The sequence below is a fragment of the Charadrius vociferus genome, unplaced genomic scaffold (assembly GCF_000708025.1).
Source record: "Charadrius vociferus isolate BGI_N301 unplaced genomic scaffold, ASM70802v2 scaffold15, whole genome shotgun sequence".
Classification (NCBI taxonomy): Eukaryota; Metazoa; Chordata; class Aves; order Charadriiformes; family Charadriidae; genus Charadrius; species Charadrius vociferus.
This window is the reverse complement of record NW_009650064.1, coordinates 15,553,697-15,579,326: the sequence shown is the minus strand read 5'-3', so window position 1 is coordinate 15,579,326 and position 25,630 is coordinate 15,553,697. Positions and strand designations below refer to the sequence as shown.

Here is a 25,630-nt window from a genome sequence, read left to right as displayed (position 1 = left end):
TTGAAATGCTCTAGGGTATCTTGCCTGGCCTTCAGCTGCCACTCTAGTAAAAGTCTCCTCTAGGTCTTTTGCCAAATCCACCAGTCCCATGTGGATTTCTCAAAAACCCTACAATGTCCCAAGTGGCACTAGAGGCCTATGTTTAGGCAACTTAGTGTCCTCACAGCTGCCACAGTACGTACGCTTGGGGAAAAAATTCTGCTTTGTACACAGCTGTGCATAAAATCCTCCTCTGTTACAGAAAGCCTCAATAGAAAGCCTTCATAACTGGAATTCAGCAACAGATAATGGACTAATCATGTGCCTACAGTCATGAAAAGATTCCACGGAGTAATCTGAACTTTACCTTTTCCAGGCTCCTGGCTGATCTATTCAATACTAGATCAAAGTCTTTCAGATCCAACAAACCTTTACATTATCCACTGGACTATTTGTGCCTCAAATGGAGGAGGGTCTCCATGCAGGGAAAGGTTTCTTGCTAGAAGGCAAACAGGGTGTTCAGGCAGTACAAAAGGACTTCTAAAGGCCAAGAGAATTTCAGACTTCATCCCCTCTCTCTGTAAATTAGATAACTGGGTTGTGTAATTGTAGGTGTACTTCTGGAGATAGTCACAACAGATTTTACATTGTCTTCTACGGTGCAACCCGTTCACTTCAAAATTTGGCTTCTACAGCTGTTCTCCTGACTAGGTTTTCCTTTTTTTTCCTCATGGAACTATGTAACTTTTGTGAAACAAATGAAGTTGGGTGAGGATTTAGATTGCATTGCTAAGCACTCACATCAAGTAACACTAGCCTCAAATCCATTCCCTTTGATGCACATACTTAATCTTTAACTCATCATTCATATAAGAAACAAACTTTTTGTTTTATTCCATTCATTCACCATGCAATCTTTTAATTATCTGATCTGAGAATTTTAGTGATTAATCCAATAATCACACAGTCTATTCTCTTTTTGATCATTGGATTGGAGAACATGGTAGTCCACTATGAAGCTAGCAGTTGCAGATGTCATTGGCCAAAGACCGGTCCTCAAACTTCCTTTTGCTATGCCTCATTTTTAAAGTGCTGATTCAGTATTGGTCCATGGAGCTGATATACATAATTTCAGAAGCAATTAAGCCTAAGCAAACAGTCCCATGCAGCAACTCAGTATGCAGCAGGGGAGCTACCTACCCGGTAGGTAGGATCTACATGCCAGGTAGGGTGATGCTTTGTGCTCTGTGGCCAGGCAACTTGGCTGGCTCCAGAAGAGGCAAGAACATGCCTCTTCTCTATATCTCTGAGTTTGATCTTGCAAACAGCACTGTAAAGAAGCATTCACTAACGTCAAAGAAATATGTGCTCAGAATGACAGGGCTGTGAAGAAAAAGAAGAGGAGGAATGGTCCGTGAGTTCTCCCCCATGCACTAAGGAGAACAGTGACAGTCTTCTCCTTAGTCTGTAATATACAATATATACGCAGGAAGAAGCAACCATATACAAAATTAACATGGAAGTTCAATGCAGCAGAAGCTGCTAAAGTGCACAGAAGCTGTAGTTTATCGCAGGGACACTACCACTTTGCGTGACAAGCTTACAGAACTATCACACCATCCAAATTCCTCAAAACCAAGCAAGAAACTGCTTTAATTTCTATTCTTTAGCTTGTCATTGTTTTGTATATTCTTTGTTCCTATACTTCACAAGTGTTTTTAATTTTTTTTTAATAAAGGTTTTTCAAGCTTTCTAGATTGTGGTGAGACACATTTTAAGGAATGTTGTATAATAAGCAAATAACTTCTGAATTCTCCAAAAAAACAAGGGTTTAGTTTTGTGATCTCTTTAACACTACTTTCCACACTAAAACATCAAAAGCTGCTGTTCAGTTTCTAGTGGTTTTATTTCTTGGCTGAAAACACTTAGATTAGGTATGACTGCAAGATACCATTTCTGCTTTGTCACTTACAGACTTTCTGTAACTGAAAATACTGCAGGACAGCTAAACTTCAAGAAAGACTCTCTTCAATTCCAATTGAAGAAAAAATAACTTCTGCAAAAACAAACCAGCTTTCAATGGCAACAAGGCAAGCTGGATGACCCTGTAGTCAGAACCGGTATCTTCTTTTATTGTTTAATTGCTCTCATTTGAACAACCACGATTCTATTTATTTATTTTTTTTACATGTTTTAAGCCAACTGCATGCTCAGGGATGTGAGGGAGTACAGGTTCTAGCACTGGCTACAGATATGAGCAGTATGCACATGCTTCATCCTCGGCTCTGCCAATACTTCTCAAACCTGACCCGCTCTTTCAAGGCTTGGCCTCTTCTGAGTAGCATGCCAGTTCTACTGAACCGTGCCAAATGGTGTGCTGACAAACACGCAACCTAAATCAGTTAGCAAACAGCCCCTGGAAGCATCACCACTTCCTTCCCCAGAGTCAGTCTGTAAAGCTCTTAGATAAAAGAAGCCATACAAAATGCAATGTTCACCATTTTTAGCTTTTCTGTAATGTATATTGTTTGAACTGAAAGGTCCTCATGTGCCTTTGTTGCGAAATTGCTCAAAGCTCCAAGTTGTGAGGCTTTAAATATGTAGTATACAACTGGTAAATTCTGAGTCGCAAAACAGTTTTTTCCTTTATTATAATTTCTGTAAGTAATTTAGAAACCTTTGTTAAATAAAGCTGTCTAACATGGCTGGACTCAGGGTTGACAGCTTTTTTAAAAGCTCTGCCTCATGAGAGGCCATCAAGCTTCCTAGTACCAAATTTGCATGGATTTTATTTGAATAATGAAAATCCAGAGAGGACTCCCAAGCTGTCTCACCAGAGTGAGATGAAAAAAAGTTTGAAATTCTTATCTATATTGTGAAATGAACTGCAGTATATAGATACCCAACCTGCCAGAGACCTAAGCTGATAACTTCACGTGATTCAGTTTGGCATCACGCAGACTTTATCAGCTTGTGTCAAGATGCAGTGTAATGGCAACGGCCCAATGCTGTTAACAATCTAGCAAGTAGTGCATTCACCATCTTGCGTGAAGAGTTAATAACATCCATACCTCATCCACTCTCAAGCTGGATTGCATTTTACTTAACTACCCCTAAAAGGGGAGCAGACTGGCCCCGTACTTCCTAACTTGGCATGGGAAGAGACTTATAAGGCTAACACCTTACCCTGGGGTTACACGCTGCCTTAGATGCCTCACCCTCTGCTGTGCTGAGTTTGGCATTTGCAATTCTGTAGCCTGCTTTCCACTTGCAGCTCTGTAACCCTTCACCTAAACCACCCGGCCAGTGTTTTCCAGAGTTTCTCTGGCTGAAATTTTCCCATGCTGTTACTCTCAAGGCCTTTCACCTGCAAATACCAATACACTGACAGTGTTGTATCTATACCGTACTGTTGTAGCCCTTCTCTCCTCTGCCCTTTTCCTATGCCTTGACAGTAGCTTTTGGTATACATTACAGACTCCAATAACACACACACACAAAGCTCAATCAGCAGCCAGCGTTCAGCCCTGACGCAGCACTACCATAAGCAGGAACAAACAACAGGGAGCTTGAGCAGATCCTGATGAAAACCACAGAACTACAATGGCAAAGTGTTACAGGGAACTTGCTGCATGGGAAAGGACACCCAGAGGAAGATGCTCATCCGGGAGACTCTACCACTTCCCTTCCAAGCTGGCCACTGGGAAAACTTTCCCCTTTCTCTTTTTTTCCTCTCACTTGTCCGCTTTCCTTTTTTCCATGAAAGTAACTCTCACCTTCGGTATCAATTTATGCCATCAGCTACAGACCTTGCAAGTGGATCTTTGCATCTTGCGTGTAAACCTGTCTCAACATCCTCTGTGCAACACACTGCCCATATAAATGCGCTTTACTGCATGTGAGAGCATAGTTCTTCACATGCTTAAATCAACCTGAGCTGCCCTTAACTCCCAAACACACACTCCTGCCCCCTCTCCAGCGAGGGCACAAGCTTCTGTGTGACTAGATAAGGAGGTGTTTAAGGACAGTTGTAAGTCTAGGAGTAACTTCTCCCTTCCTCTCCATGCCCTCCCCGCTCCCAAAATCGATTCAATTCAGAGCAGCTCAACCCCCAGTCCTGGAGCCAGGAAACTTGCAGGGATACAAAGGAAGGAGGAGGAATCACTGCCACCTCAACATAAATCATCATAGCCTGACATGGAAGTTAGCCCTCAACTCTGCATACAAATAGCAGCTCTTAGACCACATTTCCATGAGTTGCTGAAAAGGATCTTTTGTGCCACTCGCAACGCTAGACTTAACTGGTCTAAAGATATGCCCTGGGATGAACTTAATACTTTATTTTTTCTTCAAGTCACTCATGTTGCCAGAATTGAAGTTCCCTAACACAATCTCCTAATCTTAATCTGTATTTTAACCTATTTGAAAAGCACTTTTTTTTTAAACAGGTATCAGTAAAGGGAATTTAGTCACAGTATAAAAGACAAAAACAGCTTCCAACTTACTTAGCATATTTTGTATCTGTTTTCACAACAGATGATAAATCTACAGTCAAAACCTGATGAAAATTAAAAATACTGCTTACAGCATATCACCTAAATTATTTTTCAAATCTTATTTTGAAACAGTCTAAACGGTCTGCATTTAATTGGGAGCTCTAACAACACTTCCATTATACTACTGAATTGCTAAAAATCAGCAAAAAAGTGCTAAACATGTCAGTAAGTTACTTTAGAAGGTAATAAATGTAACATATCATATCACAGGAACATAATACAGTACTACACCATGTGCTTCATATTTGGGACTTTGCTCGCTATTCTAACAGACCCAGGATCTGTCTCCAGACTTGTCTCCAGTGAGGGCGGGTAGGAGGCGCGCAGCGATCCTGCCTGGCAGAGGAGCAGGATCCTGAGCATCACAGAGCCAGCGACCCACGCTGCGGCCAGCCGGAGCTGGTGCAGGCTGCGCCGTGCTGCAGGGCCCGTGCACAAACCCCTTCGGCCGCAGGACAGACTCGCTGCAAGAGAGGGACCCGGGGGCAGCTCCCCGTCGGTACCACCTGCGCGGCTTTGCCTTTATCTAACAGCACAGCAAGAAGTTCTCAGGTGAACGTGGTTTCTGTTTTGACTATAGCAATGACAGGGTTGTTTCCTTCTAAGAAAATCCTGTAAGAGCGTGAATGACCGAAAAGGGGAGGATCTCTGCTGCAGCCAAGGTCTGCATGGCACAATGCGCGTGGGTCTCAGTCCTGTTCGATGCCATACCTTACAGAGTCTAAGTGCCTTCCTTACTGGGATCATAACGGACCAGCACCTCCCAACGCAAAACAAGGCAACGAACAATTATTTCCAACACAGGAGTAGTCCCAAAACAGTATTATACAGCATCATTCTTCTGTTTCCTCTTTACTCTGGTATGTGTGTGCGAGCCGGTGTACGCACGGAGGGTATGTGTTTATGCAGGTAGACTACTTAATTTCAGTTATTTATCAATTTCCTAGCCACAGTATTATTAGCCACCCTGTGTGGGCAACTGCACTCAAATAAGCACAGGGAAGCTGCAAGCAGAGATTCGGGCCTTCTGTCCCACCCTGCCTGATTGTTCTGTGATCAGAAAAACCAAATGCCCTGGGCTACCTAATTTACCCAGAGAAATAAAGCTCATGTACCATTTCACCCTAACATGGGAACATGGTTCCCATGAAAGATAGCTCCCAAAGAAGCAAACTTAAAAGAGTGCACGAGACGTACTAATCATTTTATATGAAAAGAAATAAAATCTTAAAAGTTAGCAACTGGTAAGTGTTTTGGGGTTCTGCTTCCACAAATGTGTTTCAGTAAGTAAGTTCAGATTCCAGAATTCACCATTTATGTTTTTTACTAGCTTTTACCAGTTTTTTTATCTGAGTCAAACTAATCTCATTATAAAAGCAGTTCAAATAAATGTAGGATTTCTCAGTATTAACAAAACTAATTTCAGGCACCATAGATAGCTTTTTAAACCATGACATATGTAAGTGGAGACTCAGGTCAGCAGTGACTAGAAATACAACACAAGTAATACAATAATCAGGCACTGTTCTGTAGAGTAATGAAAGAGTTTTCTTCCAGGTTATTTTTGTTTGTCTTTTATAGTTCTAGGTATTGCTGCTATTAAAAGACAAAAATCAGAATGAAACATTAAAACCCTAAAGTTATCATAATTTAAACACCTGGGAAAAATTAAAATAATATTACGTCTACTGAAATATTTCCCTTAGACAACTCTGAAATGCTGCATTTTCATTTCATACTCCTAAATTTTTTAACAATGCTGTAAATTCAATTTCTAATAAAAGAGTAATTTTGAACCAAAACACTTCTTCAGAGTTCATAACCCCTTTCTTTTTGATAATTATGAGGTGCATAAAAATAAACAGGAAATCCATTAAGCAAATCTTTATAAGAAAGACAACATTTTTCACTGACAAAACATGCTATTAGAAATCCCTGACCTGTTTTGGATTTTTCTTATTTTACAGATTATACTTGGTATCACTTTCGGAGATCCAAAAGACCTGATCTAATATAGTTCCTCTGCGGAAAAATATGAAAAAATGGGAAGAAAATCTATCTCAGAGAAAGAAGTTCTCAGGATTGCAAATTAATACATATGTTAACCTAAGTTTCTCTCAGACTGTTGCATTAGATACAAATTACATTTAATTCAGGATGAGCTAGAACAGTTTTTCCTATCTGTACTAAAATTGTACAAATACCAACGATGAAGATGTTTCAAAAATTTAGAATATATTGAAGATATTTAGAATACATTGAAATATTTGGATGGTCAGTTAAGAAAACTGCTCCACACACTCAAATTTTAATTTTTTTTTAATCTTTAAGAATTTGATAGTTTAAAAACAAATTTTTGAATACCATTTTCACAACAATTACTCAAACTTACTACAGTAAAGACAGCATTGATGGAAGGCTCTGAATATAGGTTTCTAAACTGTGAAATAAAGGGTATTTCCTAACCAAACACTAAGAATTAAGGAACTAAGATAGCTGACAAGGCAGAATGGTTAAAAAAATGGAAACCTGATAATGGTTTCAAGCCAGTTTTCAAAATGCAGCTCTCCGAGTTTTATATCCAATTTCTAAAAAGAGTGCTTCTATTTTAACGATACAGGTTCAACCATATGACACAACAGCAAAGAAAAGCAAAACCCCTCTCTGAAGTTAATGCTCTGCCTCCTCGCTGCCATGGCTGTAGACTGTAACTCCAGTATGCACATTAAAAAAATATAAACAGTTGGTTTACATGTCTTTTTTCCTTGTGACATGCTTAGGGCACCTGTCTTCTTTTAGAAGGAGATTATGCATGTTTCTAAATAAGGCTGCAGAGACTCTCCTTAGAAAAAATCTTAGGTTTATTTTACTTTAAAATAACCTAGGAGGTTTATAAATATTTAGAAGACATTGATAAGCAAAGAATAAAATCCACCAAATAATAGAAAAAGTACAAACCTCTGATTGTACATGCCCCGGAAATTATAATTTGCTCTATAATTGGGAATTGGCTTTGGATCTAACGGCCTGTAGATGGCAGGCTCTCCTCTTTTCATAGCCAGACCATTCAGCTCCACTGTTGGAGTTATACTGCCTGCAAAAAACAAAGAATACATGTAAGGCACTTAAACCACAAATACTGCAAAACACACAAGGCAGGACTGAGATGAGCAGCATAGAGCGCTGCATGATATTTTTTTGCTCTTAAATTAAAAAGAAGCAACTACAATGACATTTCAGTTTCTTTAAAAGACTGGAATGTAGATGCCAGCTTAATCACAAGCAATGAAAAAGAACGCTTAAACATTTATCTCAATGCATTCTCTATGCAGTTTCAGTAGATTAATCTTCACATATGAATAAGTCAGTCCCTATAATCAAGCTGGTTATTCATCTTTCCAAAGTACTTATAATACATTATGACACTTTCTGAAACTATAAAGATAAAAGAATAATGTCTCTTCCCACTGAATATCATTAAATAAAGCCACAAATAGAGCAAAAAAGCATTGAAACAAGCAAGCAGTAAGAGGCATTACTGCAGTCATTTGGTAATCTTACAAGCTAAAAAATATTTTATTTGCAAGACTTAAAAACTAAAGACTATGACTAAAAACTAATGATCTAATGGGAATGATCTAACAAACTGAAAACACAACTACTGGAAATCAGTGTCACTACAGCCATCTACTGGTGACAGGATACATGAGCAAAGAATGACTGAATTCAACTATATAATAAAAATGGAAAATGTAATTTTGATGAGAAGATGCCTGTGCATATACAATACACCTTTCTTAGAGCCAAATTACTGTGTTAAGTGATACATTTTTTTAATGAATTCTCTTAAAGCCTGTTTCTTTTGTTATCAGCTTTTCCCTTTAAGAATATGCTCAAAGCCAAATAGTGGGTAATGCTCTCTAATGTCAAAAATCAAATCCAGAATCCCTTTTTATAGAGGTCTGAGCCTCCTGCTTTCTAAACACCCAAAGTCACAGTGACTCTGAAGGACACAGGGTGAAACCGGTGTCCTGGGTCTGGAGAAGCAATATATTGATTTCCAAAGGAGCAAGAGAATACTATCTCACCACTCTCAAACAATCATTAATGGGTAATGCTCAGGATAATACTCACAGCTCTAAAGGAAACTTACTCCTGCTTTTTCTCCAGCAGAGAGATTAACTGCAAAACTATTCCATTTTAAGAAACTGACTGAGGAAGGCCTTTTTTTAAAGGGAGTGGGGCAGAGTGAAATAAAAAGAGAAGAAAGGAAAAGGGGGGAAAGGGAGGAAAAAAGCAGTGTAAAAAAAAAAAAGGAAAAGAGCTTTTTTTTCTCACGGTTTGCTTTCTTTTGTATTAGTTGGAAATAAAGTTAGGAATTTTTTTTATTTATTTTATTGAATAAGACAGAACAGATCACTAAACACATGGCTAAGATGTAAACCTCAAAAGGTGTTGCATGCACAGAAAGCAACTCACAGGTAACACTTCAGAAATGAAGGATGCAAGACACCACATAACCACATATGTTCCTTCTATTATTCAAACAACAGTTTCTAAAGCCATCTGAAAGCTTTTCGAAAGCACAGGTTGCTATGAAGGAAAACTCACGATGCAGGAAATTACCTGTCAAAGTTCTCATGCCAAATCCTGACCTTTTATTTACACCACAGATGCAATTTTACAGGATTGGACCAGATAAAATTTCCAATTTCATTGGAAAATTAGCTAAAATAACTCAAGGAAAAATGTTTTATTATGGCAATGATGGTCAGTTCAATCTGGTTTTGTCCTGTCTGTCTGCTGTTGATCACATACAATCACTTTGTATACATACTTCCGAGCCTTATCTAAATAATATATTCACTTCCAGTTCAACCATTTCAGGCACATTAAAAATTCTCCTGTGCAAACTCACTACAGGTTCTTCATTACACAATCGTACCTGTAAGACAACTATGTTGATTCTCATCCTCCAACTTCACATATATCTTGTTAAATGTATTTATTAGTGGTACAATACTCCCACACTTCGACAAGATCATAGATTTAACACAGAGGAAAATGTCATACCTGGATTATTGTTAACATTATTTTTGGGCGGTCTAGGCGTTGGTTTGGGAAGGGTAGTTTCGTTCAATGCTTTGCTAGCAGCAGCATGTTGGGCCTTTTTAATACTGCTTCCTTCAGCTTCCCAGGTCTGTTCTCCGAGAGTCAGCTGCACTGTGAACATCTTCAAAGACAAAGAACAGGTAAACACTGGCAAGATGATCACTGTGGATTAGAGCGATCTGTATAAAAACTTCCAGGGCTGAAGGGAAACCATGCTCTCTTTTCATTATATTCAACTCCCAGATAACTCATCTGATTCTTACAGAGATCAGTGAGTCTTTATCAGTGGACAACATTTGGCCTTTCAAACAACGAAATAAAATAGTGTAATGTTAATGTCAACTGTCAAAGAACAGAATAATATTTAAACCAAGTAATAATAACTGCAAACTGATCCTCTGCTCTTGGAAGACTGTATACAGGTCAGTTAAGACCACATTTCTTCACACATTTGAACACGGCTAGTCATGTGTAGAAAACAGGTAAAGAATGCTACTAAAAAAAAAAAGTAATTTTGTAATAATTCTGAATGGATACAAATGACTGCACACTCCTCAAGGCAGCAGAGAATTTGGCCCAAATAGTTTTTATCCAGTGAAAGAATTTCTCACAAAACCTGATTTCTGAAAAGAATGTGTGTTCTTAAAGCAGAGTCACAACTCAAACATGTTCAAAAATATAAAGTAAGAAAGAAAAGAAGTATTATCTTTTTGAATGAAACTGCAGTTCTTTAATGTGGACTCTATAGTGAATACGGGAACTCCAAAAATTCAAAGTTCAGAAATGAAATACTGATAAAAAACATATATATTTCAAAATCTGCAATAAAGGACTATTTCAAGCAGTATCTATGCTGTGCAAGTTGTGAAGATAAAATTCAATGCATGCTTAAGATATTAGGTAGAGTCTATCTTCTGTGTGATACATACACGTTCTGTTTAAATGTGAGCATCTAAGAACAAGAGAAGAAAGGGTATGAACTCAACATCTTTTCCACATCAATTCCATACAAATAAGGCAGAATTTAATAGTCAGACACACATAGTAAACTAAGATATACCTACCTCAGAAAACAGACTAACTTACTTGAGGTAACATAAAGAAATCTACATATTAGTGTGAGCAGTATATAAAGTAAAATCTTCATTTTGATAGTTATTTTTAAATATATATAATAATATAATTTTAAAAATCATTTAAACTTGCTAGATCTAGGACCAAGTTTCTAGAGATGAGCATGATGGGCAACCTTTAAATTTGCCTTTACATATATTTTCATTTAGCATGTACTTGCAAACAAGCACTTGAACACAAGTATGTATGTGCCTCCCAATGCAGCCCTATACACACACGCACACAGTACATATGAACTGAATGCTATAAATACCTACTTGTGTCTTAATTACAAGCTTGAGTTTTGGCCCACCGTAATTTTCAGAAGCACAGTGCAAGTCCCCGTATCACAGTTCCTATCACCATGTTGTTTTTTCCACAGCCGTCATGACAATTTCCTCACAGGCAAGGTGGAAAAGAGAAATCGCCTCTTAATTTTGCACTCTGTCAAACCCTATCCTCACCTGAAAGCTAAGCTGGGTATTAGAGCTAAACACCCATAATTATATAAATTATCTATAAAAATACATCTTTATTACTAAAAGAACAGAAATTTGATTTCTGGATCTGGAGTTCATATATTTTATATTTTGCAAGAAAGTACCAGTGTACTATTTTTATAGTAGGAGAATAAGCTTGAATTTCAATAAAAATATGATGAATAATGGCTGCTTATCTGCCTATAACTCTCCTCTTAGTGTTTAGAGCAATAAACAGGAATTCAAGATAATAAAGGGTTTGCTCAGTAAATTTCTATAGCTGAAGCTCTAACCTTCTCACGTAGCCCATCTAACAAAAAAACTCCTGCAAAAAAACATACGCAGGAGTAGGTGGGAATTTAATTAAAGGAATAAAACTACCTAAAATCAATATCTGGAGCAGCCAATGAAGTATTCAAGTTCTGCAAGACCAGAGCTGACAGTTCTGCTATGGACTGAGAGGCATTTCTCACCAATTTTCTGAGAAAGTTTGCATTCCTTACATCCAACCTAATTTACCTGATGGGTAGAGAACGGAAATGCAAAAGCCACTGTGCTTTGTGCTTGTCTTCACTCCGCTGTGCTCAGAAGGTCAGTCTCCCTTAGCTCTGGCAATTCTTTCCTCCTCACTTTTGTGCATGTAGAACTTCCTCTCCTCCTTCCTGGCCTTTTGAAGTGCTACGTTCCTTACCCTTTTCCCTCTTCTCTCTACCACCATCCACTTTCTTTTGCCACTGTTGGCTTTTAAATTTGTCTCCTGAGATGCCATTGACATAGAAGCACAGACGATCAATCTGACTAATGTACCTGAAAATGTCATTAATGCTAACAAAGACTTTCTGATTTTTCTTATGATGAAGAATCCGCCTGGAGGACAGACTCCTGGAAACCCTAACTGCACTGTCAGGCAGCGCCATTTCTCTCCCAGCGTCACTGTTTCTAGTTTCCCATTTCACCCCAATTGTCAAAACTTACTTTCCAGAGACAACTAGAAAAAAAGGATATGAAAATTTACTAGCATTTGTGGTCACGACACAAGACAGCTGTCTTGTAGAACATGTCTCTGAAAAGCATGAAAACCACGAGTGGACAGGAACAGATTATGTGTAGGAGGAAAGTAATGTGAGACGCTCCTTAAATGGCAAACAGCAGCAGCAGCATTACACCCTTCAGGTCATGCTTACTAGGATAAACTCGGCTCTGTTTCACATATTCTATCAGGTATATCATCATATTACCAGCAAGACATTATACTCAACTGCTACCACAGTCATAATAATTTCTATGTCTCTGCTTTTCGTAGGTCAAAGTTACACAAGTCTGCATAATCTTATTAATATCACCCTTGTTCTCCATCTCCTTCCCTCCTTTGTTTTTCTCATTTGCTGCACAGGCCAAAATCAGACTTAATATTCTTCTGAGCCTACAGAGCACATATCTTTTTTTGACCACTATGAATGCAATTAAAAATAGTAGGATGTAAACTGAAAAACCAAAAAATTAAGAAAACCAATGAAAATCTGGCTTTCAAAAGTGCAGCTAATGTAGGCTCAAGTCATTTCAATGATACTAGTTCCTTTAAAAGTAATAACAAATATATGTGGACAATTTCTTATCCTGCTAAAACGTATAGTATTGACGTAATGTAACTCAAATTTCTTTACAGCTGAGGAATACCAACAGCCAAACCCACACCTTTTGGAAGCACTTCTTATTTCACAACGATGGAAAAAAGGTAACAAAATAAATATACAACACAACAGTGAAAAGTAACAGAAAGCACACCAGATTTATCATGCCGCAACCTAAAACCAACCAACCAGGGTATCCTGTGGTGCCAAATGCCTCCAGGAAGGGGAAGAGCACATCAATTTCCATTCGCAATGAGGGATCCTAAAATCTTGCTGATTCTCAGCATCCCTGCACCTGCTGACATTCTTTAGACGGGCATAACGGATGCACAAACACCAGCCAAACCAGAAAGTCAGTGATTTGCACCAACTCTGCGCTAGCTGACAACTTCACATGCAACTGAGAAACAAAGGGCAACGGCAGAGACAGTCCACAACTCACCGAAACTGTTACTAACCTGCAGTGTGACCCCATGGTCTTATGCAGTTTTGCGACTCTAGAAATACTGAGTGCAAAAGCAGCTATTAATTACACAACTGTCCCTCTGAGAGTTTTTCAGGTATTTTTCTCCTCCCCCAGACTGGCCTTAGCTAGGGAGGAAATTCAAAATTATGTCTCATGAGAATATCCCTCTGTGTTCCCCATCATGCGAAAGCACCCTAATTTGCACTTATGAAATGAGGTTGGATATCCAAACTGACATGAGAACTGACCAGAATTAACTGTCAGTTCACTAGAAACTTTAATGCTATAATCATATTAGGAGTCGTAATATTGCTATAAATCTTAAAGTTGCGCAGAATTTAAAGGAAAGAACAGTAATAAAGTTTGTGCCCTGTAATTCAGGATCCAAAGATATGGTATCAATGCAATCAATTTATTGACACAGAATCATAGCAATAAGCACTTTAAAAAAATGACACAAACTATCTTTGTTTTCATCTGCACTACCATGAAAGAAATGCAGAGGTAGTTATCAGGGGCACACTGACTGGGGAGAAGGATTCATGCAGCGTAAAAAGCAAATGCTCCATAATGATTAAGAAAGGGTGGTGATACCCTGGAAAGACCTTCATAAGGTCTTCATAGAGACCAACAACTCAAAGGTGGAAGTCAAAGTAAGGTACAAAATGATCTACAGGGCTTCAACAGAAATACAGGCATACCTTCTGAAAGCATAAGAAATAAAAAAAGAAAGCAAAAAAAAAAAAAAAAAGAAGAGTAAGAAGCCCCTTACACTAGAAATGTGGCTGTGTTTGACAAGCACACTCGTCCAGACCATGACATTATCTGTTCAGCATTTATGGTATGGCTCATCACCTGGAACTGTGACCTTACCTTGGCATGAGCAGGCCCTCTTTCATTCAGAAGCTTATACTGGGGTTGAATTCTATTGAAACGGGCTAACTCATTTACCAGACACATTGGAGTTTTCTCTTTGGGGTTTGCCATGTTATCTTGGAGAGGAGCTGTAAATAAAGAGTCTGTAAAGTTTTTGTGGAGAAATGTATTCTTCACAACTTCGCAAAGCTTTGCAAAAGCAGCAGCATGCTTAGAAAAGAAAATACTTTGGCTAAAAAATAATTTTTGCACATATGCTAAATATGATGTTTAAATACCATTTACATATTAATCATATGAGAATATGCATTTTACAATAGCCATTTTGATTACATGCAATTTAAAAAAAAATACAACTATTTCTTTCCAAAATGTCCCTATAAAAGACGACAGCGTAGAAGGACATATACATATGCTACATTTTCTACATGACCAAAATTTACTGTGAGGTGTATACTGGTTCCAGGAATTAACTACTCTTTCAGAATGGTTTCTCAACACTTTGAAGCAGAAGTGGATAGCATAAGAGTTGCAAGATAAATATAGCAGATGAAACCTTGTGTTCCTCACTTGCTTCTCCCTGCTTCTTCCCAGTGTTTTAGAGTTTTCTCACAATAATGAAGACACTCTCAGAGCACTCCCAAAGAACACCTTTCCTCCCCCTTTAAAGATTTTGTTCTGCTTTTCTTAGACTACTTACTTCATGTATACTGCCTTACTATTTTTTAACTTTCTGCTATTTCTTTTTCAACTTATTTGTATTTAGCCCTAACACACACTGTCATTTCTCGCTAAATTTTTGAGGATAACACTTCTGTATTTTACTCCCAGTTCAGCATAGGAACTACAGCATTAATTAGGCTACAAAGGAAACACCAAATACTGCCAAGCAGTCTGAAGACATTCTGTTCTAGGGAAGAGAAATACACTTGGAGACCTTCCTGCACCACTAAAACTTCTCTATAAAAGATATGCTCAGAATTTGACAAAATAGACATGTTCTTTTTCGAGTTTTTATATCATTGATCAACACTTCACTGTAAGTCTGAGCTCAGCTAAAGAAACTTAAGTTAGTAAACTGTCTATTTAGTCAAAATATTTTTCTAAGGGATTCTTTTATTTATTTTAATCCTCTTTAAGACTTAACTTTTTTTTTTTTTTTAATTAAGTCGTCAAAAAGATTCATTTGAACACCAAAGAAAATACACCTGGACCAACTTACCTGGTGAGTTGCTAGAAGGTGCAGGATCCACAAGGCCGGCAGTAGGACTGCTACAGCTGGCAGCCGATTCTGAAACGGATCCGTTCATTGAGGATGGCAGACCCAGTGTATTTGTAGTTGTTACTGGTAGGGGTAGCACCATAGGGGACATGGTAGGTCCAGACAGGTTTGTTGTAGTCTGCATCTTAACTTGTGCCATTGCCTATCACTGCAATAAACAAATTATTATGAAGAGAGCACTTTGCATTTTGAACATCAAATGACCTTAGTGATATTGACAACACTTCTTTTTTGCTCCTGGATCTGGGTCTCAAAACTATCCTCAAAAGTTATGCCTCTGCACACATTACTTCCAAACTGATGCACAGAGAAACACAGCTCACAGCCAAAGAACATCACCGGGGCAGAACCCACATGCCCTGACTCCAGGTTCTGTTGCTCAACTCTGGGGGGACCCTGCCTGAAATACAGCAGGAAGAATGATTATTCTACAATAAAAGTCCATATAATTATTCTCTGAATGAGATTAGTACCTTCCAATTTCTCCAAGAGAGGATGTCTTTGCAACAAACTGCCATAGCAATCTTTTGCCATAGTTTTTCCAGTAAAGTGCACACAAAATACCAAATAAGGCCACAAGAGAAAATCCCTTTTTTTTCTGCCTATTACCAAACTAGAAAAGAGAAAAAATAAGAAAACAACCAACCAACTAACAAAACCACCGAAGAAGCAGGTTCTGAAAAATCACTGCTTATCCAGTCAACAGGTGGAGCGCTTCAATCCTCGTATAAATTACTAGCACAGGTACCAGGATTTCCTAAACTAGCTTTTAATCCAGCACCTAAAGCATTTACCTGGAATATGCCAGGTAGTAATTACCTCTCTCCATCTGCCCAAATGAGCTTCTTTATTACCAATACCTATTCTCTGGCTAAGTCTACACTCGTAAACAAATCAGGGCCAGGGCACGGCTCCTTCATACTGTTCACCGGGAGTATGCTCCTTGGCAAAATTTTGGCTGCTGTCAAAAAACTCTTGCAAAAACCACATGGGAGCAGTTCAGAGGCCAGCAGGCACCCCAGGCAATCCACTCAAATAAGGGAGGAGGCAGACATTCTCAGTCGTCCGGGGAAATGTCTTGTGCTTCTCCTTTTGGCATCAGGAGCAAACAGGATGATGTATTTTATTAAGTAGCATGGACATAGACAGTATTTTTTAGGGTTCATACACATGATAGGATCTGTACAGAGCAGATAGAGAGACAGAACCTGTAGCAGCCAACAAATACCCTGGGGACCTGGGACCTCTCCCAGCAGTGGCTCTGGTCCCTGTGACTAAGGCAGACGAAGACAGGAGCCCAGCTCTCCTCCATCATGGGCAGCATCCTTACCACTAAGCTCTTTGCTACTTCTGCTAAAATCCCATCCACCACCAGAAAAACTTTCTAACTAAGGTCTTACTGAAACGAGTACAATTACATAAAAAATTTTCATTACATCAGTATTTTTGCCTCCCTCCAAACCCACTAAAAATATCCGAGTATCTCCACTCAGAGGGACAGTATTGTTGGATTAAGATTCCAAATCACTCAATACACCATGGAGTGCAACTACTGTAACACAGTTGCACTAGTATACTGAAAATAATAAATCCTATTACTGTGACTTTGTGTTTTCAAGAAGGGGTTCAGACTGGAATGCCATTTTTATTACTGAGGAAAGACAGATGACTGATTTAAATCTCTGGAAAGGCAAAAGTAAAAAAAATAAAAATGAAGCTGAGATGCAATCGCTTGCCCTTTTCCTAAATATCGTAAGTAAAATGCTAACAGTGGCAGATTTTAAAAAATACATATGCAGTTAGATGAGATATATTCAAATACTTCATGTGTTCAAAAATACGGACTAAATTCAGACTGTAAAAATCCTACTGTCACTTAACAGTAAATGTCATACAATACAGCAGTATTGTTAGAAGTGTCTAACTTAAAGACTGAGAATGTGTGTAACTATAGAATTCTTTGGTATACTATGTGTTTAATTCTGATTTTAAATATAGTATAGATCACAATCAATTCAAAAAGTTTCTTAGTTGTAAACATCAATGATAGCAGAATCAGGCCATATTTATTATACATCTTTAAAATGAAACCAACATAATATGAAATATCATCACAATAATTAAAGTTTAGGAAAGTTCTTAAGAGTATTTACAACATTTTAGCTTATAACCATGAGTACATGAAAGTTGTCACTCATATAGCACCGTATGAGATACTACTGAACACCTATCCTCAGGTCCCGTCAGTTGTGAATTATCCTTCCAGCTTCCAGTATTTTGAAAGTTTATTCTTCTTTTCAAGAAAGCAGAAATTACTAATAACCAAATAAAATCATGTGTTTTATGAAATATATTTATAGCTCCTATGATATTGCTGAGATATTTTGTAGGATTGATCCTTTTCTATTAAGGATAAAAAAATCAGTTTGATGATAGTATCGAGGAACTGTAAAAATGAACAAGATAAAGATATTCTTTACCCTACAGTAAAGTATGTAGGAAATTAAACTGTGAAATCAGAATAAAATCATAACATATTAGGTGCTGGGGTTTGCTTGTTTTATTAGTTTTCCCATGTATCTAAAGCTGAAGAGCTCCTACAAGAAACTATAACTATTTTGTAAATCAATCGGCATAAACAAAGATGCCCAGAAGGTAAGTATAATTGCAGGGACTAACTCTAAGTACACGAGATATGAAGATAATCAATTTGTAATCCATTCTAAAAATCCACGAATAGAGAGATAACACAGAGAATATAGTTGTTATGGTGCTGTCATGTCATTTTCACTTTACCAAGCAAATAATCTTTGATGTCATCACAAAAAAGGGGACAAAACCTATATGCTACATCTTTTCTTTACATACATACCAGTTTCATACTATTATATAAACAGTAACACAAAAAAAACATTTTGTGACCTTCCAGCCACCAGCACAAACCTGTTTGCTACTACACAACAAAACACAGGACTTGGGGGAGAGATTTCACTAAGATGGTCAGAGATTAAATGCAGTTATATAATCAAAATAATTTTAAGTCTTCTACATGGGTATTTTGGAAAAAGAGAGTGTTTACTTAGGATATTACGAATACAATTAGAAGAACTCAAACACCTCATTTCAGACAGCTAACCCAACTCATATCTAGGAAACCGCTACACCCAAGTGCCTCCAGAGGGGTTTCCCTGCATGCCAGGCAGCGGTTACAGACGCTTGGAGCTCAGGGAAAGCTGGACTGCACAGCTGTGGCTGCCAGCTTTGTGTCTCTATCGAGCCGCCAGCTGCCACGCTGAGACATCACAGCAATGATATTTCTTGTGGTCTTAATCACATACATGTCTACCCAGTCGAAGTCCGCAAGTCGCAGTGCTGCCATTTTTGTAAAGTTATATTCCAGAGCTTATGGTGCCTTCTGAAATGCTGCAATGTATTTTCCTCTCTTACTCTAGCCTGCACAGTTGCATTAGAAATGCTATAGCAGGCATTTAAAGGGATGCAAATATACTATAATTGCATTTTACTTCCTTTCTGCTTTTGAAAGCACTTTGTACATATGCAATTCCACAGGTTTCATTAAACAGTTGGTATTAGCTTTCTTGTTAAACTATGTATAAGCTTTGAATTTTCCTCTCAAACTAAAAATAACTAAACCAAAACAAACTCGCATTAAAAGAACAAAACAAAACTGCCTCACATTTTAAAGTTAAAACATTGCTGTTGAATATTCAATTCATTTTTCTTGTAAGTTAGGAAACGCAACATTAATTTATATTTACAGATGCAGAATATTTTTAACAACTGTGAATATACTTATGTCATGCTAAAAAGCACCACACAACATAAAGAATTACTTACATTTTTTCTGATTATTATCATTTCTTGTACTTTTCTGGAACATGAATCACCTTATACCCTTAGTTCTTATGACATAATACATGAACTAAATGCTCAGGTGAAATGATTCTTAGAATATGTCACACTAACTGAATAAAGACAGACAGATAAAGTAAATAAGGGAGCACACAAGGTGGAAAACACAAACAGTGAGTTTTCAAGTCAAACATTAAACGCACTGGCACAAGATGGAAAAATTTAAGAAGCAATACTTGACTTGAAACACAAGTTGTTGTATGAAAAACTAACAGTCGGAGAAACTAATGACCTGAACAGCTGAAACGGAAGACCGGACTTCACCTGTGCAGAAGGTGAAAATGCATATATGTAGTAGGGTGCTACCACACTTTCACACTGCTCCATCATACAACCCAACGTACCAAATCTCATCTGTGTACAAGTATGTAACACAGGGCATGTACTAAGTATTTGTGTAGTGCTTTACGAAGATAATAACTGAGGGTCAGACACTGCTGAGTAAGAAAAATTACCTGATGTATCTTGTAGCTCATATACCCAATACTTATACATTCTAATCTGTACCTATGTTTCACAGCACTATCGCTAATGACTCCAGGTCCTTTTTTGCAGAACTGCTACCCAGCAAGTTCTAGCCTGTGCTCTGTTCGCAAATCTGACTGTTCTGTAGCCGAGACTTTTTTCTTGTCTTCCTTTAATTCCCTTATAAGAAAAAAGAAAGAAAGCAAAAAGACAATAGTTTCAATTTTTCAAGATCACATTGAGTTCTAGTTCTAGTTCTAAAATGTTTGCAGTCTCCCCTAAGCATGCTTTACAGCATCTACAAATTTAATAAGTGTACTGTTTCATCCACGTCATTAATGAAAATATTGAAAGGTACAGGAACAGCGTTACAATAGACTGGGGCAGTGCCTAAGCAGGCAGCATCTCAAGGTTTTTTTCCAGACTAATCCCTGCTTTGGTTAGCAGCTTGTTAATGAGATTCTTCTGTAAAAGTCCCAAGTCACAGAACCCTAATAGAGTTAACAGCTTCCTAAGTATGGAGGATTTGGTTTTAGTTTTAGCCTTAAAATTCCATTAAACTCTCCATACTCCTTCTATTCTCCTGATATTACTTCACTTACTCAGTTACACAACAGCATACAAAACTGCCAAAAGGTAAAATGTATTTTGTGTGTGCTGTTTCTCACTTTTACGGTAAATATTTATACATATACGTACATCAATATAAAAAATACCACAGAAGTCCTAAGCATTATATAGTTTCTTTTTATTGTGTTGCATCTAGCAGCTTATTTGGGGATGACAGAAAACACACAGCTCTGCATTACCTTCAGAGCGAGCTCTTAATTTAATCTTTTCTGTTCTATAAAAATCACATAATGAGATAGCCACACAGTAGCAGTTTAGCAAGAGCATGACTTAAACCAACAGTCAGCAGACGGTTATCTAAAATTACTAACAAATTTTATCTTATTTATACATTTTACACAGGCAAAATTGACAAACTACGCATGAAATCGCACAGAGTCTATACCAGCGTGTGTGTGTATATATATTATATATTACTGCTGGTCTCTACTGTTTGTCCTCCCCATCAATTTGTTGCTTTTTGCCTTACTGGGGTTGGTTTGCCAACAGCCAAACTGATCTAACGACTTGCTGCCACAGCAGGAGACAATCCCATGTCCTTTCTCCCCCACAGCAAAAAGCTAATACCTTCCTGTCCATTTACCTCACTGAACCAGCTCAGGCGCGGGTGAGGAGGAAGATCAGAGGAGCGTCCCCGCCTGTACAGGGAGGGCCATAAACTCCTGACCCGGAGTGGGTGTAAGGAATCAGCCCTTTCAACTCCTGCTAATCAGCTTAGCTTCGCTGCCAAACTGTACACCGAAGTTCAGCTCCTTCACACAAACCCCACGGTCTCAGGTCCGACAATTTCATTTTCAGAAACCTGCAGCCTGTTTTGGAGGGTTTTTTTGGTTTTGGTTTTGTTCTACAGAGCCTTACACTAGAGAATCTTCATTTCAGTGGAAATCTGGACACAGCCACTGGCTAATTAACAACTAAGTAATACATGAAACCAAGTGAAGTTAGGCCTTAAAAACATTTTACTTTCCTGAAGTATAAGGGGGGGGAAATAATCATTAACCCTTTTATTTTGGTTACTTTGATAAAATAAATTACAACCAAAGACAAAAACGCACACAAAAAGGCAGGTGAATTGATGCAGAATACTAGGGACTAAGTCAAAATCCAAGGAGCTGCAAGGCCTACAAAAAGGATCGCTCAGTGCTAAAGCCATGCCCTGAGGACTGACTAAATACTAGTTTCTTATAAGCAGCTTCCTCTGCTCTGGGACTGGGGCAGAAGACTGTTGCAGATAAAGCCCAGGACTGCGAGGTAGGGCCAGGAGGCTCCAGCGAACACCAGGTCAGAACATTTAAATCCCATCGCACTTTCAGAAAACACAAAAGTTGTTTTCGTAAGGATATTATCATCCACAGAGGAATATCCTCAGGAAATTCCTATATAAGATCAGTAAGAAGCTTTCTGAGGAGAGGCAGGAAGGTATTTTTGGAAAAAAAAAACCAAAACAACAAGTAGGAAATTGAACAGATTAAAAATCCACACTCATAATACTTTTCAGGCACTTCTTCAAACAGCAGCCAGCTCAACTTCCCTTTTGAATTACTACACATGACAAGCACATTAAAACAACAACAAAAAAAAAGGACTGAAGACTCAGAAGACTGAGCTGGAAACTGCTTCATCTCGCAGACTTCTTTCAGCATGAAACTATCTGTTCCCCAATTTCCAATGCTATGTTGATCCAAGATGCTACATGAAGCATATGAGTCTATAAATCAATGACCAGATTACCATTACTTGGGAATATATATTATTTACATCTGTCACCGATTCAATCCTTCTCTAACAACTCTCTTTGGTATGGCTTTGTGTAATTTTGAAAAGAAAGGAAAAATTCCAAATAAAACCAAACCAGAGACATAAGGTAACTAATTACAGAATCAAAGACTAAAACCTAAGATTTTCTCAATCAACAAAATGGCCTAAGGTGGGGATTTTTGTTGCCATTTAATTATGATGTGTTAGCAAGGGGGCTAGAGCAAAAGAAGTTTACCCTGCAATCGGGATAAGATTCATACAACTTGAAATACATACTATATGTCATAGAGCAAACAAATATAATAAGCAAACATTTTGGATGTAGTAAATTGCTGAAGCCACTACAGCAAAAGACAAACAACTAATATGAAAGACATGATCTACAAAGCCATCTACATGCACAGTGTATCTTACACCAGTACAGTTACCCATACCATACAGTACTGTTGTACAGTGAGAGATGAGGATTCAGGTAAGGTTTAAAAACATCTATAATTTAGGTTTCCAAATATAAGCAAGGTGACTAAACTGCCACTGGAGTAAAAGCAAATACAGTATGGAACTCAGTAGCCCACCCATGGTTTACCAGTGCTATTTGAGATGTCCTAAGATATCACATCTGGATACCTGCATATTCCATCAGCTGCTGCTTCAAGAATCAGAAGTCCTCTCTCAGAAGACCCATGCCACATCTGACACTGCGTGTGGCAGATGGTTCAGCTAAACCCCAACATGAAAAGGCAATGAAATGGCAACAGTGCATGTGTATAAACAAATGCATTACACCACTAGTCAATACAGCCAGTGGACCCAAGGAGCTATTCAAGGTGATCAACAAGCAGATTTCAGATTGCCAAAACACAGACAACTGAGGCCTACCCGAAGTCTACTGCCAAACTCGTCTTCGACAAATAAGCAATCAGGGACCTTATTAAAACTAACAGACACAATTAAGAAGCAAATAAACTCTCTTGCAGAGAGGTTTGCCACGTAATGTATTTGCCTAAGACAGGTCTTTTTGTAAAGAATGGAAAACGCAGGCGTTAGGACACTGACTGTAACTGTGCACATTTTCATGCGCAAGAGCCTAAAAGCTTTTAACAAGAGAAACTTAACAGAAAGTGGAGCATATTGACAGGCAGGAATGCAACTCTTCCCTTGCTTCCCTGGCAACAGCCAGGCTGATGTGAAAAAGCTGAGAAAAGAGCAACTCAGGCCACGGTGTATCTTACTGCGTACAGCAAAACTGAACAACCCCAGCCTGTACACACAGCTAATTTTCTCTTCTAACAGAGAAATTATAGTCAAGTTCTGTATATACCGGACAGCCACTTGAATTCTCAAGTGAAAACTTCACAGGCAGACATGAAACAGATCCTAAGGAGAAAAACTTTATTAATACTCATCTTGTACCACAATGGAAAAAAGGATTGCCATTCTCACAAAACAACCTCACAGATACCACAGACCACTGAAGGAAAAGCTGAAAAAAAACAACAGACATCTGGAAATCCCTCAGAGAAGACAGCCTGCAACCACAGCAAACACTTTGTGGGGACAGCTGCTTGGCATCAGGGCAGTTCAAGTAGCTTAATTACAAAATTCCTGTTTGAAATGGCAAGTGAGATCAATCAGATTATCAACTCCAAGGTTTCAATGTCAGAAGAAAACTAAAAGATAAGGAAAGTCCATCTGTCGCATCAGAAACTGAGCCAGTTGGGCATCTCAATGCTTTTCAACCTGTTTATAACCCAAAGCCCAAGGGGAAAGATTAGGCTGTTTCATATAAATGTCCACTACTTCACAAAGATAAACTCATCAGAAAGTTTATTTGTCTCAATTTATTGTTGCTGTCCAGAAAGCAGAGACGATGATCAAAAAAACATGGAAATTTCCAACAGCCAAAATGAGCTAACCCAGTTCTCACGCTGCCACAAACTTTATGCCCTGAAAAGATATGGAACCAGCCAGCCAGAATATTGCTTCAGACACAGTCATCTGTTTGACCCAGCCAGGATACCCTGAATTATTACAGAGAAGAAAATGTGAATCAAGAAGATGGGGTACATCAAGAAGAGTGTGGCCAGCAGGTCGAGGGAGGTCATCCTTCCCCTCTACTCAGAATCACAGAATGGTCAAGGTTGGAAGAGACCTCTGGAGATCATCTAGTCCAACCCCCCTGACAGAGCAGGGTCACATACAACAGGTCGCACAGGACAGCGTCCAGGCAGGTTTTGAATGTCTCCAGAGTGGGAGACTCCACAACCTCTCCGGGCAGCCTGTTACTCTGCCCTGGTGAGGCCCCATCTGGAGTATTGTGTCCAGTTCTGGGCTCCCCAGTTCAAGAAGGACAGGGAACTGCTGGAGAGGGTCCAGCAAAGGGCTACAAAGATGATTAGGGGATTGGAACATCTCTCTTATGGGGAAAGGCTGAGGGACTTCGGTCTCTTTAGTCTAGAGAAAAGAAGACTGAGGGGGGATCTTATCAATGCTTATAAATACTTAAAGGGAGGGTGTCAGGGGGATGGGAACAGACTTTTTTCAGTGGTGTCCAGTGATAGGACAAGAGGTAACGGGCACAAACTTGAACATAGGAAGTTCCATCTTAACATGAGGAGGAACTTCTTAACTTTGAGGGTGGCAGAGCACTGGAACAGGCTGCCCAGGGAGATTGTGGAGTCTCCCACTCTGGAGACATTCAAAACCCGCCTGGACGCTGTCCTGTGCAACCTGCTGTAGGTGACCCTGCTCTGGTGGGGGGGTTGGACTAGATGATCTCCAGAGGTCCCTTCCAACCCTGACCATTCTGTGATTCTGTGAAACTCCTCCATGAAACAGCAAGGCGATCATCACAGCCGCCTTTGTGGTAGGCCTTCGACATCCAAAGCCCATCATGGTTTGAGGTATATCCAAAAAAATAGCTTACAGATGCCTATACAGCCTTACAGATCAGAGGCAGGACATCACACACACACACCCCCCCCAATGCTCGAGGGTAATATTGTTCTTTGTATTTGTCTACTGCAACTGGGAGCAACCACTGATCCAAAGGACAAAAGCTGGCTGTCTAGTATTGTAACTCTTTAGATCTCTTCCTTACCATGACTGTAAACTATCTATGACTTCTTGAAAACTGAAAACTTGTATCTCCCCAGACACTCTGTGACACACAGTCGTATCTGTAACATTTTTTAAAAGATTACCTCACCTGGTCCCACAATCCTTGGAGAAGGGAGAGTAGGACAATCAAGAGAGACTCTAGACAACAATAATACAAATTAAGCTAAATTTCCAGGGCTACCTCAAAATTTACGCACACAAAACATATCAGAAAAGTTCAAGGAGACAAC

The 25,630-nt window shown here is 38.7% G+C and overlaps 1 protein-coding gene across 4 annotated transcripts in view; it reads right to left on the bottom strand.

Moving 5' to 3' along the window:
- The window catches only part of STAU2 (staufen double-stranded RNA binding protein 2), a 148,383-nt gene extending 132,737 nt beyond the window's left edge, over positions 1-15,646 (bottom strand). For 2 of the 4 annotated variants that reach the window (XM_009891898.1, XM_009891900.1), the window contains exons 1-4: positions 15,435-15,646; positions 14,210-14,340; positions 9,609-9,768; positions 7,494-7,629 (exon numbers count right to left, since the gene is read on the bottom strand). In XM_009891898.1, coding sequence (XP_009890200.1) covers positions 7,494-7,629; positions 9,609-9,768; positions 14,210-14,340; positions 15,435-15,633 — 626 coding nt within the window. In that variant the 5' untranslated portion in view covers positions 15,634-15,646. Of the gene's footprint in view, positions 1-7,493; positions 7,630-9,480; positions 9,503-9,591; positions 9,769-14,209; positions 14,356-15,404 lie in introns of all 4 variants that reach the window. The other 2 variants (XM_009891897.1, XM_009891899.1) reach the window with 2 other exon arrangements.
- Between the last annotated feature and the right edge of the window lie 9,984 nt (positions 15,647-25,630).